This window comes from Hylobates moloch, unplaced genomic scaffold (assembly GCF_009828535.3).
Source record: "Hylobates moloch isolate HMO894 unplaced genomic scaffold, HMol_V3 SCAFFOLD_5, whole genome shotgun sequence".
NCBI classification, from domain to species: Eukaryota; Metazoa; Chordata; class Mammalia; order Primates; family Hylobatidae; genus Hylobates; species Hylobates moloch.
Genome location: NW_026652280.1, coordinates 135,054,648 through 135,075,650, shown reverse-complemented (window position 1 = coordinate 135,075,650; position 21,003 = coordinate 135,054,648). Strand labels below are relative to the sequence as shown.

The 21,003-nt window shown below is 38.3% G+C and overlaps 2 protein-coding genes across 9 annotated transcripts in view; one reads left to right on the top strand and one right to left on the bottom strand.

Moving 5' to 3' along the window:
- Nucleotides 1–6,897, bottom strand: part of HFM1 (helicase for meiosis 1) — a 215,633-nt gene extending 208,736 nt beyond the window's left edge. For both annotated transcript variants that reach the window (XM_032155383.2, XM_058439583.1), the window contains exon 1: nt 6,715–6,897. In XM_032155383.2, coding sequence (XP_032011274.1) covers nt 6,715–6,759 — 45 coding nt within the window. In that variant the 5' untranslated portion in view covers nt 6,760–6,897. The remainder of the gene's footprint in view (nt 1–6,714) is intronic.
- Nucleotides 4,922–21,003, top strand: part of CDC7 (cell division cycle 7) — a 28,297-nt gene continuing 12,215 nt past the window's right edge. For 2 of the 7 annotated variants that reach the window (XM_032155382.2, XM_032155379.2), the window contains exons 1-7: nt 6,958–7,056; nt 7,761–7,938; nt 14,972–15,055; nt 15,380–15,515; nt 18,732–18,825; nt 18,916–19,058; nt 20,201–20,450. In XM_032155382.2, the coding sequence (XP_032011273.1) occupies nt 7,824–7,938; nt 14,972–15,055; nt 15,380–15,515; nt 18,732–18,825; nt 18,916–19,058; nt 20,201–20,450 (822 nt within the window). In that variant the 5' untranslated portion in view covers nt 6,958–7,056; nt 7,761–7,823. The other 5 variants (XM_058439586.1, XM_058439585.1, XM_032155380.2 and 2 more) reach the window with 5 other exon arrangements.

The following is a 21,003-nucleotide window of genomic DNA, read 5'->3' as shown; positions in this document are numbered from 1 at the left end:
TATTTTAGAGGAGCAGTGGGCCACAAAGAAAGTGCTGTCACCAGCTGCCTAGCTCTTGTGAGCCCATACCTTGTGTGCAGGGAGTATCTATTCTATTTGTTCATACTCTCCCACTGTTGACTCCAAAGCAGAATACTCTGTTTTGGGTGTTTTTCTAAGGAGAGGTGTGTCTAGAGGAAAGTGCTATGTTAGTGACCCTTCTTGGACCATGACTTTGACTGCTACTGACTATCATCTTCAGGAGGAAGCCAAAAAATGGCAGACTCAAGTCTCAATCCATCATTCAGACATGTAGGATATGCATGGAAGCCCTTCCTATGTTTAGAGCTCAGGCCATCTCTTCCCTAACCCCTCATCCAACAGGGACCCATTGCTCACTAATCCACCTCCTCCAAAAAGCTACATCAGAGAGAAAGGGATGTATTTTCATTGGCTAATTTGTTCCTATGATCCACTTGTTAGAATCACTGACCTGGTTATTAGTACTTCAACTGCTTTCTCTTGCAAAGGAGACCACATTTGGTAATGCTAGAAACAACATTCTTGTCCATCAGCAATGATGAGATCAGGGTTGCTACTTTTGCCTTCTTGTAAGCCTTATACTTAATCAAACTAGGTGCTTAGTCTCTTTTCATCATCTCTTCAGGAGAAATAAACACAGAATAGAAACGTCCTATATGCAGCATAAGGCCTCATGTAGAGGAGACTAAAAAAATTGAAGCTTTTCCAAAAGACACCATTTCAGGTCATCTATTTTATGTTCTCTCTCTTGCTCTTTTTATATTTGTATAAATTTAAGGGATACAAGTGCAGAGTTGTTACATGGATATATTGCATAGTGGTAAAGTCTGGACTTTTAGTGAATCCAGGACCCATATAGTGTACATTTTACCCATTAAGAAATTTGTTACCCATCACACCCCTCTCACTCTCCCATTCTCCTGAATCTCCAATGTCTATCATTCCACACTCTATGTCCATGCATACAGATTATTTAGCTCCCACTTATAAGTGAAAAGATGTCACTCTCCATCTCTAAACATTTATTGAATAGGTCACTCAGCTTATAGCCTCTTCCTCCTATAGTTTATTTCCTACACTAAAGTAATCTCAATAATTCAAGTCTATTTCTCTCTCTCCGATTTAATACCCTTCATTAGTTCTCTATAGCCCTCATTTTGAGAACAGCACACAAAAAACTTCATGATATGTCCCTGTCTATTTTCTAGCTCAACTCCTACCAGTCTTTTTCTTGCTGTTTGGGCTAAAGTAACACCAAACAACTTACAGTTCCCTGAAAACATTTGTCTGTTTCAATCTTCTTAGAATGCCTAGCAGAGTATCTCTTCCTTACCCTGTTGACCTGGTAAGCTCCTATCAATTTTTCAAAACCCAGCGTGGACTTCCCTTTTCCAGAAAAACTTTCTGACCCAAAGTTAATCACCCCCTCATAGAGTTGTTGCTCAAGTCAAGTAATTAATAAATGTGTATTGTTTAGAAGAGTGCTTTGCATGTGGTGAGCTCTATGTCACTGTTAGCCATGATGACAATGACGATGATGAGATTCCCTTACACAGTAATTGACATATATGTGGTCAGTGAATATTTTTCCAATGGTGTTGAATTTGTCAAATAAATGAATAACATGGAATAAACGCTATTCATGTTACTGTGATAAAAGCTGGAGTACAGGTTGCTAGGTAAGCACACACCCAGGAATTCAACCTATTCAGTTGGTGAGAAAGACATGCTTCCCTGAGAAAGACATGCTCCATGCTGGGTCATAAAAGATAAATATGAAAACTGTCGCCCGGCGCGGTGGCTCACGCTTGTAATCCCAGCACTTTGGGAGGCCGGGCGGGCAGATCACGAGGTCAGGAGATCGAGACCACAGTGAAACCCCGTCTCTACTAAAAATACAAAAAAATTAGCCGGGCGTGGTGGCGGGCGCCTGTAGTCCCAGCTACTCGGAGAGGCTGAGGCAGGAGAATGGCGTGAACCCGGAAGGCGGAGCTTGCAGTGAGCCAAGATTGCGCCACTGCACTCCAGCCTGGGCGACAGAGCGAGACTCCGTCTCAAAAAAAAAAAAAAGAAAAGAAAAAAAAAGAAAACTGTCCACTTCAGCCATTAGATATATATCAAGCGTGGAGTCCTCTTTTATACTTAAGAGTGGAGTCCTCTTTTTAGTCATTTGCATATTACAAGTACCTATTGTGTTGCTGGGCACAGCAAGTGTGAGAAGGCATTCATTGAATGAAAAAATAAATTCAAATGTTAGATGTCTTCCATGAGCTCTCCTAGAAGCTTTAAATATTATTTGGTTTGTGTAACAATCCTGTAAGGCAGTTTTTTTCTGCCCTACATTACTAATTGAGAAATCAAACTTTGGTAAATTTGTGGACCTTTGTGTATTTCAAATTTTCTTGCTGTTTCATTGTAGTTTCAGAATTGATTCATAGCTTTTAGATTTTTAAATAATTTGCAATTTTATTTTTGAAATAAAAATTTTCCCCATTAAATTCTAAGTGTTTCGTCCTGGTATACTTTATAATGACTGGCTAGAATTTCATTTTATAACCTAGGAATTTCTTCATTTACTTGGCATGGCCCTAAGAAATAATTTCTGTTCAGTTTCAAAAGCTATGTATTTGCTTTACTTTATCTTTTTTTTTTTTTTTTAAGACAAGGTCTTGCTTTGTCACCTAGGCTAGAGTGCAGTGGTGCCATCACAGCTCACTGCAGACTAAACCCCGAAGGCACAAGCAATCCTCCCACCTCAACCTCCCAATTAGCTGGGACTACAGGTATGTGCCACCACACTGAGCTAATCCTTTTTATTTTTATTTTTTGGCATTTTTTTGTAGAGACAGTGTTTCGCCATGTTGCCCAAGCTGGTCTCAAACTCCTGGACTTAAGCTATCTGCCCGCCTCAACCTCCCAAAGTGCTGGGATTACAGGCATGAGCCACCACACCCAGTCTGCTTTATTTCTATCCTAGGTTAATAAGTTCCTCAAAGATAGAAGGTTCTAAGAGAGTGTGTCAGCTATTTATATATATAATAGTGGAAAGGGGGATAAGACTTCCAGTAACTTTTCCTTTGTCATTTCTTTCTTTCCTAGTCATTTTTTCTTTTCTTTTTTTTTTTTTTTTTGGTGTGCGTGTGTGTGTGTGTGTGTGTGTGTGTGTCCTTTAGTAGGGACGTTCATGGAGAGAGAGATGAGCAGAATTATTTGAAAGTTGTTCTGGGAACTTATTCTGAGTTCACCGTACAACTGACCAGAGACTCCCCATTTCTCCCAGAGTGAGAAGTTGCACCCAACTCAAATTTCCACAGGCCTCAAGGTCTCCAGTAGCTGGGCATCTGGTTTTCCCAGACAACTCTTAGAATCACTTGGCTTCTAAATGCAGATTACCTGGTGCCTAAGTAGTTTGAAGTCCACTAATAAGATTGTTCTCATGTGCTCCCTCTAAGACAGGAGGACACTTAGGAGGGCAGGATCCCTTTGCAATAGCACAGATCCACAATCTCACTGGCACAAGCAGGTCCATAGCTTCTCTTGCTAACTCTGAGTTAGTAACTTCTTCCAGCCCATAATGGGTCAGCCATGAGTTAGGGAAGGGGCAGATCCTGGGCTAGGCTATCTAAAGAAAACTTCACTGACTTTGGAGGATGCAGAAATAGAAACAAAAGATAAAAAGACACACAAACACACAGACATGCACACGTAGCACAAACAGACCTGGAGGCAGCATAAACATGTTATGAAGGAAAAGTGGTAAAGGCACTGGTCTGACCCTAAAGAAAACTGTGTGTATGTAGTTATCAACATCTCTAAATAATAATTTTTATTAAACAATCTATCTCCACCTCCAATCTGCTTACAGGAGACATAAGTGCAACCAACCATTTGAAACCTAATTTCTAGCTGAGCATGGTGACATACACCTGTAATCCTTGCTACTTGGGAGGCTGTGGCAGGAGAACTGCTTAAGCCTCGGAACTATAGTAATTCATGATCTTGCCACTGCATTTTAGCCTGGGCAACAGAGCGAGACTCTGTCTCTGTCTCTACTAAGTAAATACATAAATGAATGAATAACACAAATAAATAAAACTTAACTTCTCATTGTACATTAATTCCATAGCCACTTTTTAAGTCTCTACTAAGTATATACATAAATGAATGAATAAAAATAAATAAATAAAACCTAACTTCTCATTATACATTAATTCCATAGCCATTTATTAAATCCGTACTATGTGAACAGCCATGTGCTAGGTATTAGGGATAGGATCATTGACAAAGGGGGAAAAAGTACCTACTATAAATCAACTAATACAAGCTAACAATGTCCAGGCCTATGGGACCAGGCACTTTACATGTATTATGTCACTTTATCTAATTTAATCCCTATAGCAAAACCAAGCAAGTATTTTATCCGTTTAACATTTTTGAAATATGAGTGTCACAGATATTGAATAACTTGCCCAAGTTACATGGCTAGTATAAAGTTTATAGACAATTTGACACTGTAGCCACAATTCTACTTGTGCGCCCTACCCCCCCCCAATAAAGACAAGAAACCAAACTAAGATACAAACCAAACCGCAAGAGTTATCTCCATTTGTAGATCTTTTGTTTGTCAATAAATTCAATATAGTCTTTCTGTCTCACTCCAAAGCTGCTCTTTCTAAAGGCTCTAATGACTATCTCTGATCAATTCTGTATCCTCACTACTTCCGTGAAGCATTTGCTATAGCTGACCACTTTCTTCTAATTGTAAAACTTTCTGCTCTTGACTTTTATGACATCGCCTTCTTACCTCACAGACTACTACTTCTCAGTCTCTTGCTGGTTCTTCCTCCTCCTCTGCTCAACTATGAAATGTTGGAAGTTATCATAGCCCAACTCTCCATCTACAATCTTTGCTTAGGTAATATCATATAGTCCAAGACTAGGTTTCATCTATAAATTAATAACTGCCAAGTTTATTTCTTCACCCTGAACTATACCCCAGACCAATATATTCATCTGTTTCTTTGACATCATCACTCGCATATCTTGGACTTGATTATTGTTAATGACCTCCAGATAATGACCACCAGGAACACAACTATAGCTGAGCAACTTGGATGTATTGCTTGTTTCAGTACGTGAGAATGCACACCATGGGTAACCATGGGATGTCTTAGGAAGAGGGTGTTAAAAAGGACTTGTTATAGAATTTGAGTTTGTGTTAGGAGATTTATGGAAGGGTTCAAGAAAGAGGGACTTTGGCCTGGATTGGAAGCTGTAAGGAAGCAAGGATAGTTCTATAATTGGGTATTTTAATAAGTATTATGTGGAAGGAAGGAAGACTAGACTGAGGCTAAAAATATAATTGGTAAAGAAGCAGCAGGCACTCGTATTAGCCAGGATAAGGAGATATTCGATCATTTTTATGGCTTGGGCAATGTTGATGTTGTGTCTGTGTTCAGATATGATTACAGAGTGATCTTACTTTTGTCTTGATCTATCATGGTCACAACTCTGTCTTGTCTGATGTTCTGTGAAATTGTTTATGTTCAACAGAAGAATATCAATGCTTAGCTGTGATTGCCAGGCCAGCTCAAAGCAACAGCAAGCCAAGCTGGTAGTACCAGGCCATCTCCTGGATGTCATGGTCTGCTTTTCTCTTTCTCAGTATCCACACTAGAATTCTTGATTTACTCTCTTCCACCTCACTCAATCAAAAACCATCACCTCACAGACTTCCCTTCTATGTGGCACTACCACCCACACATTGCTAGCCCCAAAACCTAAGATTCACTGTTGATGACGCCCTTTTCTTCATTTTCCATAGCCAATCACCAAATCCCATTGTCTTTTTTCTTTTATTTCTTCTGCCATTGTTCTGGTCCAAACTACCATTATCTTTCTCCTAAACATGAAGTGCATCCTATTTCCTCTGCTTCCACACTTGCCCCTCTACAATCCATTCTCTTCGTAACACATCGATCATACTACTCCATTGCTTTAAAACTTTCAAATAGCTTACAATTGTACTCAAAATAAAAGCTAAACTTCTTACCCTGGCTTTCAAGGACCATGGTCTGGCTTCTGCCTAACTCTCCACCCTCATCTATCTGGGACTATCTTGCCGCTCACTCACCATGCTTCCCCCACACTGGCCTTTCCTGCCCTGCCCCTGCAACATACCAAATCTTCTTTCTGTCTGCATTTGCCCTGTCCTTTCTTTGCCAGGACAACAGTCTCCCTACCAGCTCTTTCTCATCCAGGTCTCTGAGAGGACTTCCCTGACCATCTAGATGCCACCTTCCTGGTCAGTATCACATCTTTTCATCTTATTTCCCTCAAGTAGTAATCAATACCGGAAAGAATACTGTTCATTTATTCATCCGTTATTGTCATCGCTTCATTGGAGTTTAGCTTCCTACAGGGATGGTGTTTATCTTGCTCACTATGATTTCAGCCCCTAGAAACCCATCTACCTCATAGCCAAGGGCTCAGTAAATAGTATACGCTGCCTTCCTGCTACTGTGCTAATTTCTACTAACACAGCCACAAACAATCAGCAATTACATTTTCTGCTTGTTTTTAACGGGGAAGTAGGGCACTCAACGAAAAGGAAATAAAAGCAGAGTCAAGAAAGTGCCTTTTATCCATGGAGTGCCCAGTGTGCGGCCACGGTATATAGGGATGTGTCAGTACCTGAGGTTTTTCCTTCTCTGAGCTAGCTTCTTTCCTGGAAATCATATTGGGCCGTTGGGCCCTTAGCCTTACGGTTCATCCTGTTTTTTAAGATCATCTCTGGGCTTCATTCCCGTAACCACTCTTCTAGCTGACCAAGGCGGCGGGAAGAAACCCCACCCTCTTGCGCAAGCGCCCAGTAGCGGAATCCGCGGGGTCGAGGGCATTAGTGTGCGCATGTGCAACCAGAGCGGCGGCGGGAAGTGTTGCGCAGGCGCATCCGATCGACTCGGTAGGTGTGGAGCTCTTGGAGACGGCGACCCAGTCATCTGGGGAGCCACAGAAGTCGTACTCCCTTAAACCGTGAGTTTCCGACGGTTTGTCCCATGGCGCGGGATTGTGAGGGATTAGGAACGAATTCTGGATCGTGACTTCGGTTTTCTCGCCGTGCACTTCCTTTCCCCGCCCCCCTTCGGATCCCTCCGAGCTGCGGCGGGAAAGTCGCGCGCCTGCGCGCTAAGCATCTGGTTCGGTCTCTGGCCCGAGGGAAGCCGGTCCTTCCACGCTGAGCTCGCGGCCAGCGCTGGCCGGAGGATTCCCATTCATTCACCCTTCTGCTCTTCCGCCCAGTACTCGTGGCCAGGGTCGTATCAGTTCTCCGTCAACTTGCTTGGGGCCTTGGACGAGCCTCCTGGCGCTTCCTGTCAGTGGCGAAACGGTTTTCTCCCTCAGTTCTTTTCCTGACTTCAAACCGCCCCCGGCGTTCGGCCCCTCCCCCACGCGGTCCCGCTGGCTGCGCCGGACTCGCAGCCTCGCCGTTTCCCACTGCGCCTGTTGCTGCGCGGGTGCCCAAGCCGGGAAATTCACCCTGCAGCCCCCTGCCGGTGTTTCTGATAGGTGAAAATAAAGCACATGGAATTCCTTAGACAAGGCCACAGTATGCCCTACTGTGGAGGTTTGGACACATCGTGCGTTTGAAAATGTTTGCTCCTTTGGGGGCAGTAGCATGTTTTTAGTGCGTGGTTTAGCGAGTGATCTAAACTTCTCCAGTGTTCTAATTTTCACAGCTGCTTTGCTCCCCCTGCGGATGTAACCCCTTAGCTGGCATTTTGCATCCCAATTGGCTTGTGATGGAGGCGTCTTTGGGGATTCAGATGGATGAGCCAATGGCTTTTTCTCCCCAGCATGACCGGTTTCAGGCTGAAGGCTCTTTAAAAAAAAACGAGCAGAATTTTAAACTTGCAGGTATGTGTTTAAATCCAAAGATGTACAGTTATAAAGATTTCTCAGGCAACAATTCTGTGTTTTCAATTGCTCTCAAAAAATAAGATTGAATCTTAAAGTGAGTTGTATGTTTCTATAGGACAGTGTTAAAACAGAGCTTCGTATGATCTAAATGTAGGACCGAATTGCGATTTGGAAGACTGTAATACAACCTGTTTTACGGTTGAAGTTGCTATGGTCTCAGTATTGGTAATTAAGAATGCAGAAATTTGATGATGCCCAAATTAAATTTCTCTTTTGTACCTGTGTTCTTATCTCTACTCACCACATTGCCTTAAGCTTAAATTTAGAAATTGACACTGGAGCTCATCACTTAAGTATTCAAAAGCAGAACTCACAGACAAAAAAATATGAAATGTTTGTAGCAGTAATAAAGCACCATATCTCAGTGTACAGCATGAAATGTTCTTTGACCGTAAACCAGACCTTGGGGTGAAGAAGACAGGGTCAAGCAGTGCCTGCTCTTGTACACTCGCATGTGTACCTTCATTTCTGCTCTGGCACAGGACCTGGGACATAGTAGGTATTTGTTAATAATAAATATTTGTTAAATAGAGGAATTCTAGTTGACTGTATTTTTTTTTTTGAAAGGGTAGCCAGATCATCTTTCCCATCTTTGTCTTAAGTGAATTCTGTGCTTGTCCAAAAGATACTTATTTTGACCTTTTGTCCATATATTCTTTATAACCCCACCCTAGAAAAATATGACATCACATACTTTCTGCTTTGATGGAAGTCAGTTATCCCACTTAACTAAACTTGAAACTTTAATCTTCAGCTGATGCTTTTTATTTGTTCCCCATGTCGTCACCTAGCTTTATTTCTTTTTACTAAGTATGGCGTTGTGTCTTCTTTCCATTCCCATTTCCACCACATTAATTCATTTCCTTATACTTTGTTCCTGATTTACAACAGTTTCTCACCTGTGCTGCCTGCGTGCACTTCTCCATCCTTCAGTTCATCTTGTACGTTGGTGCTAGAATAATCTTAAAATGCCACTTTCATCCAGTTTCATGGATACTGTTCCTCTTCCTTTCCATTTTTCCAGCAGTTAGCTGGTTTTTTAGTTCATCTTTCCCTTACTAGTCACTGGACACATAACACAGTAACACAGTCATTGTAGTATTCTTTTTCTGTTGCTTAGGACTCTGCACTTTGTCTCCACTGTAAGCCCTTTGGCGGCAGTGTCTCCTCTGGTTTCTGAACTATGTTGTGACTTCAGCAGAGTATCTGAATGGATGACTCTGACTTGGTTCTAGCATCATGTTTAGGAGAATGCCACTATTCTAATATTCTGAAAATCTGCTGGGAAGTAATGAATGGGGTGAATTTTATTCCAGATTTCAAAAGTTTCATAGCGTTTATATAACAGAACATTGGACATTATAAATAATACGATAAATTATAAAACATGCTAAAACTTTATTTTTATGGTTCTTTTTTAAATATGATCCTTAATAACAGCTAAAGTTATATAAACATAACTTCAATAGGGAGTAAAGCTGATGAGGTCCAGGTACAAAACAGTCTCGTAAGCTAATTGGGAAAGTAAATCAAATTAGATCATGAGACAGGTATATGCCTGCACCTCATCAGCTTTACTCCTTATTGAAGTTATATTTTTGATTGGAAGTTTTATATATCTTTGCATTCCCAGAGCTTAACAATGTCCAGCACATAGTAGGTGCTTGAAAATATTTGAATGAATGATTTAATGTAAGGATATAAAGTAAAATACTTAGTGTAATGGATGAATAGCATGTCTTTTTATTTTGAGATATTCGTCAGATTTTTATAATATTTTTCTGATAAACATGATTATTGAAATTTTTGAAGTAAAGAAAGCCAAAATAAAGTCTTTTCCCATTATTGAAATATTGCCACTGTTGACATTTTATTATATTCCTTTAGCCTTCCTAGGCATACATAGGTACATTTTTTAGAAACTAAATTGGGATCTTGTTTTTTTGTTTGTTTTTGTTTTTCAAAAGAGAACCGGAGTATGGGATCTTATTTCTGATCTCCATTTTTTTTAATATATATCTTGAATATTGCTCATGTAGTAAATATTCTACAACTGGATTTAAGGTCCATTGCATATTATATTATAATATATTTAATCACCTTTTACTGTTGACCCTATAGATTGTTTCTATTTTTTCCTATTAAGAAAAATGCTGTAATGCACAAACTATCCGGCATAATATTGGTCAAATGTTTATTCTTTCACTGTTTTGGCAAGCTTTTTTTTTTTTTTTTGAGACATGGTCTGTCTGTCACCCAGGCTGGAGTACAGTGGCACAATTACAGCTCACTGCGGCCTTAACTCCTGCACTCAAGCAATCCTACCCCCTCAGCCTCCTGAGTGGCTTGGATTACAGGCGTGTGCCGCTATACCCAGCTAATTTTAAATATTTTTTTTAGAGACAAGATCTTGCTATGTTGCCCAGGCTGGTCTCAAACGCCTGGCCTCAAGCGATCCTCCCATCTTGGCCTCCCAAAGCACTGGGATTACAGGTGTGAGCCACCATGCCTGGCCAGTAAGCTTTTATTTTTTTTTTTAAGTATCTGTTACATGCCAAGTTTTAATAAGTGAGAAAGATCTGTTCAGTGAAAGAATGATGTATAAACTCTATATTGAAAGTCTCCTCCATACTGGTGAACTCTACTGGAAGGAAGGCTTGCTTCATTCTGTTTGCTACAATGACACCCTTAGCCCATGCTTTTAAAGTGGGCTATGGGTACCGTCTTTGTTTGCCTGGAACAGATCTAGCTTATGGCTATTGTCACGATGTAATTATTATTCCTGCTGCCTTTTCACTCAAGAGTGTCCCAGTTTGGGCTTACATTATGTATTATCCCCTAGTTACAGGAGGTATAAACCAGAGAGTACATGAAGCCCCAGAATAACCATGACTATATTCCTAGAGTATCAGTTTTACTCCATGACAAGATGTTGAAAACGTTTCATTTATGTGATGAATATTTATTGTCTATTATACACAGACATTTTTTTAGGTGCTAGGGATAAATCAAAGCATAAAACAGAAATAAACACCCTGGTAGTTAGACAGTAGACAGACAGTAGACAAAAGAAATACTATGTTCAAAAGTGATTAATGTTACAAAGAAAATGTAAAAGGAAAGGGGAGATAGGAAGTGTTGGGGAAGGAGATTGTAATTTTAGTAAGTATAGTCGGTCATAGCCTTCTGTAACATTTGAGCTAAGACTTCAAGGTGGTGAAGGAGTGAGCTGTGCAGATACTTGGGGAAGAGCATTCCAAACAGAGGAAACAGCAAGTACAAAGACCCTGAGATGGGAGTGTGCCTAGCATTCAAGAATAGCAAGGAGGTCATTGTGACTAGAATGGGAAAGGTAATTGGAGTGAAGTCAAAGAGAGATGTAAAGAGGCTTTCTAATGGAGTGAGATGTGAAACCACTAGAGGTTTTGAGCAAAATAGTGACAAGGTGACTTAGCTTTATCAGAATACTCTGTTTAAACTCTGTTTGCTATGTTGCAAGCCGACTGACTACTATGTTACAGATAGACTACAGGCTGGCAAGGAGTGTAGTTAAGGAGACTATTGGTATATTAAAACCAACTTGGATATATTATGCAGCAGCAAACAAAAGTTACTTAAAATGTCAAAATAGAAGCCTAGACCTTCATGTATAAAATAGAGGCATGTAAATAATTTTTAGCATATTATAGACTTTTCAGGATCCTCCTCCAGTCCTCAAAGTCTATTTCATTTGTCTGTCTTTAGTACTGTTTTCCAGCTTTTGACATGAATGCACTTTTCTGCTTTCTGCTCTCATTTCCCACTTCAGAATTTGAGGATATTGCATTCACTTTCATTGCCAGGAAGTTTTACTGTTGTTTAAAATTGTTGAAGTTGTTCTGAAGTGACAGGAAACCTTAATAAATATTTTGATTTTTGTAAAGAGGAATAGGTGCATAATAAGTGAGTAGTGGTGTGGAAGTACCCTTAATGTTTCTCCTCCCTTTCACATCTGTTCTCCACTTGTCATTTTTCTGCCTAAAAACTTTCTACAGCTTTCATGTGCATTCTCTCTTGTCTTCCTCAGCCACATTCTATTTCTATTATTATTATTATTATTGAGACAGGGTCTCCCTCTTCCATCACCCAGGCTGGAGTACAGTGGCACGATCATAGTTTAGTAACTTCAAACTCCTGGGCTCAAGGTATCCTTCTGCCTCAGTCTCTGTAGCTGAGACTACAGGCCTGTGTTACAAGCCCAGCTAATTTTTGTTTGTTTGTTTGTTTTTTAACTTTTTTAAGAGATGGGGTCTCAAACACCTGGCCTCAAGCAGTCTTCTTGCCTTGGTCTCCTAAAGTGCTGGGATTACAGGCCTGAGCCACCGCCCCAAGCCACATTGTATTTCATTGTCTCTCAGCCCTCCCCCTACCCTAATCATCCAAGCCTTTTTTTTTTTTCTTGTTCCTGTCTTTACAGACATAGTTAATTTTTCCTAAAATGTTTTCTTCCACTTTCACTACTTGGTGAATGCTTCAGAACAAAAACTTAGCTGTCAACTGAAGGTTTCCTATCACCTTCAGAAATCCTCCCCAACCTAGTAGTATATGCATTCTTTTATTACAGGTGTCACCTTGTATTAAGAATGATAACATGTTTCCTCTACTAGACCAAGCTCCTAGTGGCTGCACCAAATTTATTGTTTTTTTTTTTACATGCCCATTGCTGAGCATTTTTTAAGACAGTGTTTATTTAAATGAATTAGTTCTAGCCAGGTACGGCGGCTCACGCCTGTAATCCCAGCAGTCTGGGAGGCCAAGGTGGGTGGATCACTTGAGGTCAGGAGTTCGAGACCAGCCTGGCCAATGTGGTGAAACCCCGTCTCTACTAAAAAATACAAAAATTAGCTGGGCGTGGTGGTGCGTGCCTGTAATTCCAGCTGCCCACGAGGCTGAGGCATGAGAATCTCTTGAACCCAGGAGGCAAAGGTTGCAGTGAGTGGAGATTACATCACTGCACTCCAACCTGGGCAACAGAGTGAGACTCCATCTCAAAAATGAAAGAAAATTAGAAAATATATATAACAAAAATAAAGGAATAAGTTCTGTAGACATCAGCAACACCTCTTTGAAATTGGGCAAATGATTTAACCTCCCTGAATTGAGTTTCCTTATCTGAAAAATCAGGATGATCATTCCTGCTCTGCCAAGTTAACAGTACTGTTAGGAAGATCTCAGAAGATAATGCATGTGCAGGTGCTTTGAAAATGTCTTAGACTTACGCTATGTAGGGCTAGTAGAGCCTAGATACTGTAATAAAATCTGAAGACTTATCTAGTTCTCTTCTGTATCCAGTAGTTTACTGGGTTTTATATTATTGCCTCCCCTTGTTTTAACTATGTACATTTTTATAAAGAACTGATACTTATTTAAAAGTAGCAATTTATCTGCAGTCAAGGATAGAGGATACTACTGGCAATTGGGACAAATTTTTAAAAATAATTTTTTACATGCTTTAGAGCTTTAGTAGGCCTTCTCTCTGAAAATATAGTGTGAATATTTAATACATAAAATTTTACCAAGCCTTTAAGATCTTGTATCTTTACGGGAAATAGTTTTCAAGAACATCGCAATGTGTCCTTGTCATGCCATCTAGTGATCACAGCACAGATTGTTTAGTTATTTTAAGAATTTGGTGCTTTCAGCAAAAGAAACTACCATCAGAGTGAACAGGCAACCTACAGAATGGGAGAAAATTTTTGCAACCTACTCATCTGACAAAGGGCTAATATCCAGAATCTACAGTGAACTCAAATTTACAAGAAAAAAACAACCCCATCAAAAAGTGGGCAAAGGATATGAACAGACACTTCTCAAAAGAAGACATTTATGCAGCCAAAAAACACATGAAGAAATGCTCATCATCACTGGCCATCAGAGAAATGCAAATCAAAACCACAGTGAGATACCATCTCACACCAGTTAGAATGGCCATCATTAAAAAGTCAGGAAACAACAGGTGCTGGAGAGGATGTGGAGAAATAGGAACACTTTTACACTGTTGGTGGGACTGTAAACTAGTTCAACCATTGTGGAAGTCAGTGTGGCGATTCCTCAGGGATCTAGAACTAGAAATACCATTTGACCCAGCCATCCCATTACTGGGTATATACCCAAAGGATTATAAATCATGTTGCTATAAAGACACATGCACACGTATGTTTATAGCGGCACTATTCACAATAGCAAAGACTTGGAACCAACCTAAATGTCCAACAACGATAGACTGGATTAAGACAATGTGGCACATATACACCATAGAATACTATGCAGCCATAAAAAATGATGAGTTCATGTCCTTTGTAGGGACATGGATGAAACTGGAAAACATCATTCTCAGCAAACTATCGCAAGGACAAAAAACCAAACACTGCATGTTCTCACTCATAGGTGGGAATTGAACAATGAGAACACATGGACACAGGAAGGGGAACATCACACACCGGGGACTGTTGTGGGGTGGGAGGAGGTGGGAGGGATAGCATTAGGAAATATACCTAATGCTAAATGACGAGTTAATGGGTGCAGCACACCAACATGGCACATGTATACATATGGAACAAACCTGCACGTTGTGCACATGTACCCTAAAACTTAAAGTATAATAATAATAAAATTTAAAAAATAAAAATAAAAAAAAATGTGGTGCTTTTTCATGTTGTAATCTCTGTAGTAACAATGTATCTATTAGTATATAATTCCAGTATAGTAGAAATTTGGTGTATTTAATTCTGAGACTGTCATTTTTGTCTGTTCAAGAGGTGTGTGTGAGTTATGGCAACTTGATAGGGTTTTAATCTTATCACAATTTTATTAAAACTTTATGTATAATTACTCATATTTTATAATTTATTTCATTGAGCTTTTTAAATTTTAAGAAACTATAAAATATACTATCATTGATTAAAACTCTAAATTTTTGTTTCCTTGAAAGGTGTTAAAAGAGATATTGAGAAGCTTTATGAAGCAGTACCACAGCTTAGTAATGTGTTTAAGATTAAGGACAAAATTGGAGAAGGTAATCTGGGGATATGCTTTACTATTTTTACAAGTTCTTTTTTCCCTTCTATTTTCCTTTTGTAGCCTTGGTTTTCATTACTATTTCTTATTGAAAAATATACCACTTTTTAGACTATTAAGATCATAGTTTTATTACTAATTATGGTAACAGCTTTTCTTTTTCAACCTCAAAAGAAAGAATAAATAATAAATATTTACAGTAAAATGAAGTCCTGTTTTAATCTATTATGCCATTGAAACAGTTTTTACAATCTATCTTAGAATTGTTTCATTAACATTTTTAAAAACCAGATATTGAAAAATTTAATAAATTGTTTTACAGGCACTTTCAGCTCTGTTTATTTGGCCACAGCACAGTTACAAGTAGGACCTGAAGAGAAAATTGCTCTAAAACACTTGATTCCAACAAGTCATCCTATAAGAATTGCAGCTGAACTTCAGTGCCTAACAGTGGCTGGGTAGGCAATTTAAACATATTTTAATTGAACTTGTATGTAATTTATAAGATTTTAAAGTAGATATTTAGCAGGGATGAGGAGATTATATGTGAATTAAATACATTTTTCAGTCAAGTGTTTGCAATTTGCTAGCACTTCTAACCTTGCAATAGTTAGTTAAATTTATAGTAATTCTTTTAGATTGGATTTCCCTTGAGGCTCGGCTTGACTTCCTGTCTTTTATCACTGCTTTTTGTAACCTTCCTGCCAAATCATAAACCTTGGCTTTCATGGTTTACATTATTTTGTAAATGTAGGGAACTCACATTTCACATTTCCCCAGCTATTGACGACTTCATCTAATATTTTATTTAGAATAACAGAATCATCTGGTATGGTTTCTCTCTGCTAGGTCATTTCTGTCAACATGTGGACATGATTTAGAATCTTATTCTCCTAAACTGCCCTCCTCCTTCCACCTGCTCCATCATTTCTTTGTTCCCCCTTACAGCCAGACTTCTCAAAAATTATCTGCATACATTGTTTTCATTCCACACCTCTCTTTCACTAAATACCTATTGCGGCTGTTCTCCTCTATGCTAAACTGGAAACTATAGAGTCAACCATTACTCTAGACATCATTTAACACAATTGACTTGAACCCTTGTCTTGACTTCTGTCCTGCCACACCCTCCTTGTTTTCTTCTTCCCTCATTTGGCCTTTCATTTTCAGCGTCTTTGCTAGCTCTTCCACTTCTATCTGACCCCTAAATGTTGGAGTTCCTCGTGCTTGCTCTTGGGTTTCTCTGTATTCTCCTTAGTGTCCTCCATTTCCACATGATCTAAAGTAATGATTCCCAAAAGTATATAGTTAATCTCCGACCTTTTATCTTAACTACAGGTTTGTATATATCCACCTGCCTATTTAACATTTCCACTTGGTGCCTGATAAATATCTCAAACCTAATATGACAAAACTAAACCTTAACATGCCAAAAAAAACAAAAACAAAAACAAAACCACCACAACAAATATTCTTATCTACCCATCTCTGCAAACGGCCCGTCTACACACTCGTTTGGGCCAGAAACCTAGAACTCATCCTCATTTTCTCTATTTCTCTCCTAAACCACATTAGTCACTAAGTCCTAGCCATTTTGGCTCTAAAATATATCTAGAAGTTCATCCATGTCTTTCTATCTTCTCTGCCGCTACCTCAGATGAAGCCTAGACTATGACTGTAGCCTGCTTCTTCCTTCTCCCCTTAATTCTGTCTTTACACAGCAGCCAGAATGATCTTTATAAAATATATATGTATATAACTTAAATTGGGTCATTAGTTCCACCACTTAAAATCTTTCAATGGTTTCCCTGTGTACTTTGAAAAAAAAAAATCAACCTTCTCATGCCTATCGTCCCACCTCCCTCACTGTGCTCCATTTCTTTAGTTTATCAAATTTGTCTCGAGCTTTCTTACCTCAGGGCCACTGCCCAGACTGTTTCCCCATTCAGGAAGACCTCTCCCAGTCATTGCTTGCTGACCCTTCATCTTCTGATCTGAGCAAGAGTGAAACTGGACACAGTAGTTCATGCTTGTAATCCCAGCACTTTGGGAGGATGGTTTGAGGCCAGGAGTTTGAGACCTGCCTGGGCAACCTAGCAAGAACCCATCTTTACGGAAAACTTAAAAATTAGCCAGGCAGGGTGGCATACATCTGTAGTCCCAGCTACTTGGGAGGCTGAGGTAGGAGGATCACTTGAGCCCAGGAGTTTGAGGCTGTAATGACCTGCGATCACTCCATTGCACTCCATCCAGCCTGGTCAACAAAACAAGACCCTGCCTCTAAGAAAAAAAAAAGAGTGACACTGCTTGAAAGATGTCTTCTCTGAATTAAATTAGATTCTCCTATTTTTTGTGTGTGTGTGTGTGTCATAGCATCTTTAGATTTCTTTCAAAGCCCTTATCATAATCTGTCACTATAAGTTACCTTGTTGTTATCTGTATTGTCCACTATAGATAGTAAACTCCATGAGAACAGAAATTCTGTAAATTTTATTCACTATTGCATCACTAATGTCTGTAATCCCTAACAGCAAATAACAGTGCCCACTAAATACTGAATGAATGAATGAATAAGTAAGCCTGTTTGTTTCAGCCCTCTGTATTATAGAAGACGAGAAAATGAGATGACCTCTATAAAGAATGCTTGCATACATTCTTGTACCCTAAATGTGATCATTCCTTTATCTATACTTTTAACTGTCTCCCTCTACCACTTTTTCTTTTTGTGTGCTTAAAAAAGTACATGCTAAAAATGCCTTCATCTGATCTTACAATGCAGTCAGGCAAATTGTCTTTAGGCTCAGCTTCCATTGTGTTATATTTTCCTTCCTTCTGTTTTGTTTCTTCCTTTCCACTTAAATTGCTGTCTTAAAAATTACCAGTTAATTATTCTTTGCCAAACTAAAAGCCTTCCCTCAGTTGTTATTCTCTTTGACTTCCATGCTAATAACTCTTCCTTCAAAATTCCTTTCTTATTTGGCTCTCTAAATTGACTTCTTCCAAGCTCAGTTTTCTTTTCTTGCTATTAATTTTCATGTCTGTAGGTATCACTTCTCTGCACGTACTCTCACTGACTTCTCACTTGTCTTCTCACTTAAGACTTAGTCCCTTATCTAGATACCTCTATCAAAATGATGAGGTCTGGTTTTAGATGCTGCTTTTACTGGCTACTCTACTTATTTTTTGGTATCTCTATTGTTTTCTTACTCAGGCTCAAAATCACAGAATTCACCTTTGTCCTGTTTTCCTCTTTTATGAAGCAGTGTAGCATAGTGATTAAGAGCATATATCTGGAGCAAAATGCCTGGGTTCAAATCCTGGCTCATTGATCTATTAGTTTAGTGACCTTAATTTATTTATTACTGTTACCATCTTACCTGCTAAGTCTTATTCATCTTTTCCCTTTTTTCTGATTCTACTACTTCCCCAATTACAACTATAATTACCTCGTTTGAATTATTATAGTAACCTCAAAACTGGTGCCATTTTTGTTTTAAAAGAAAACTTTCACACAAGAACACAAGTCACTTGTGTTTATATTATGTGATGATGATTTTAAGTCAGTTCTCTAGCAATATGTATGCATTGCTAAAATTGCGGTTTTTAAAATTAGGCATAAAGTTTCAGTCCCTCTGACCTTTCTTCTAAAAGTTCGTTGTGCATTTTTCCACTAGGGGGCAAGATAACGTCATGGGAGTTAAATACTGCTTTAGGAAGAATGATCATGTAGTTATTGCTATGCCATATCTGGAGCATGAGTCGTTTTTGGTAGGTTTTAACATTTCTTGAATTTTTATTAGCTAAATATTTAATTGCAAACAATATTTGTAACTCATTTCATTTGTAACTTTATTTTAGGACATTTTGAATTCTCTTTCCTTTCAAGAAGTACGGGAATATATGTTTAATCTGTTCAAAGCTTTGAAACGCATTCATCAGTTTGGTATTGTTCACCGTGATGTTAAGCCCAGCAATTTTTTATATAATAGGCGCTTGAAAAAGTAAGTATGAAGAGTCACTAGAAAATATTTACCCTATTTCTCTTTTAAAAAACAATTTTATTGTCTATATTAAGGTATTGAACATGATGTTATATATAGATAGTACAAAAGTGACTATTGTGAAGCAAATATTTATCTCAGTTACCCATTTTATTTTTGTTTTTATGGCAAGAGCAGCTAAAATTTACTCATTTAGTATGAATCTCATATACAGTACAGTTTTATTACCTGTAATCTTCAGAGTATGCATTAGGTCTAGATTTTTCTATCCTTCATATCTGCTACTTTGTATCCTCTGACCTATATCTCTTAGATATAGTATAACATACTGCAACAGCCATGCACAGATTATTTCTGTTTCAGTTTCTTTGTGATTGGAAAGAGAAATTTGGTGACGAAGAAGATAAAATTGTATTAGTGGAATAATGTACATTATTAGATGTACCATGGTTCAGTGGAAATAGCATAACTAACAGACTTAGAGTCTAATAATTTTTGACCTTAAACATGTCTCCTATCTCTGGACTTCATTTTTCTTTTCTAGTAAGTGAGGGGATTGGACCACATGATAGCCAATTTCCTGTTTTAACACAAAAGTTTTATTTTTATGTGTACTTTTTAATGCTGATTATAATTATAGAGAAATTATAAGCTGAAAATAACATAAATACCTCTATATAGTGGATCATATTAAACATAGTAATATTATAACTTCTTTTTTGAGCTTTTATATGCCTGACTTTTTAATTTCCTTTAATTGGATCAGATTTTAAAACCATTATTTTAATTTTTTTAAGCTTGCTTAACTAGAAATTATCTGCTATGATGCCATCTCTGCCACCATCAGAGAACAACGGACTGTGTTTATGTTATGTATTCCTCTTCTGCCTTATTAACACAGACCACTGGAAAAAGAAAATTTGATTGATTGTGGGACACCTCTTAATTTTCAATCCTAGTTAGCTGTTAAATTCTTACTTTGTCTGGAAAACTTACTTTTTTTTCTTTTTTCCAGAATGTTATAAATTCCTAATTGATCCCAAAAAGAATTACAGTTTTTATGAGGATGGTTTGAGAGTATTACAATGTTACTAAGCTTTAATTGCTACAGATAAGTAAAAATCCTTAATTTTTTCTCTTAGGTATGCCTTGGTAGACTTTGGTTTGGCCCAAGGAACCCATGATACGAAAATAGAGCTTCTTAAATTTGTCCAGTCTGAAGCTCAGCAGGAAAGGTGTTCACAAAACAAATCCCACATAATCACAGGAAACAAGATTCCACTGAGTGGCCCAGTACCTAAGGAGCTGGATCAGCAGTCCACCACAAAAGCTTCTGTTAAAAGACCCTACACAAATGCACAAAGTCAGATTAAACAAGGAAAAGACGGAAAGGTTCTCTTTTATTTCTTAAGTACTGACACTGTTTTAGAAATGTACTCCTTCAACCAACAGAGGGAGATAGAATACTAGGATAGTACTTGTAATTTAAAAAACTTTTTTTTTGCATCTGTTATATGTATTCAGTTGATTAAATTTTCACTAAGATTTGTACTGAATCATTTTGGTTACTATTTTAAAACTAAAATTTACTTTGTCAGTTTATAACATCTGTCATTAACTATTATGAAACCATATTTTATGACAAAAATGGAAAATATTAAATTTTCCCTGCATGTTAAAAAGTTCAGATTAATTATCCTTTTTAAAAGAAAGCATTAGTTATAGGGGAGGAATTCTGAAGTGTCTATCTCCATTTTAGCTGCACAGCAAAATGTAACATCCATGCAGGTGGTTTTTGAATTTTTTTTAGTTATATATATTTGTGGACTATGATAACATTGTATGGGTGTTGAGTTCTGTCTAGACTATTTTCTCCTTTCACAGAAGTGGTTTGGTGCCTGAGAATGACTTGGATGCAGCTGTTTTTGTTTCATCTCACTTAACT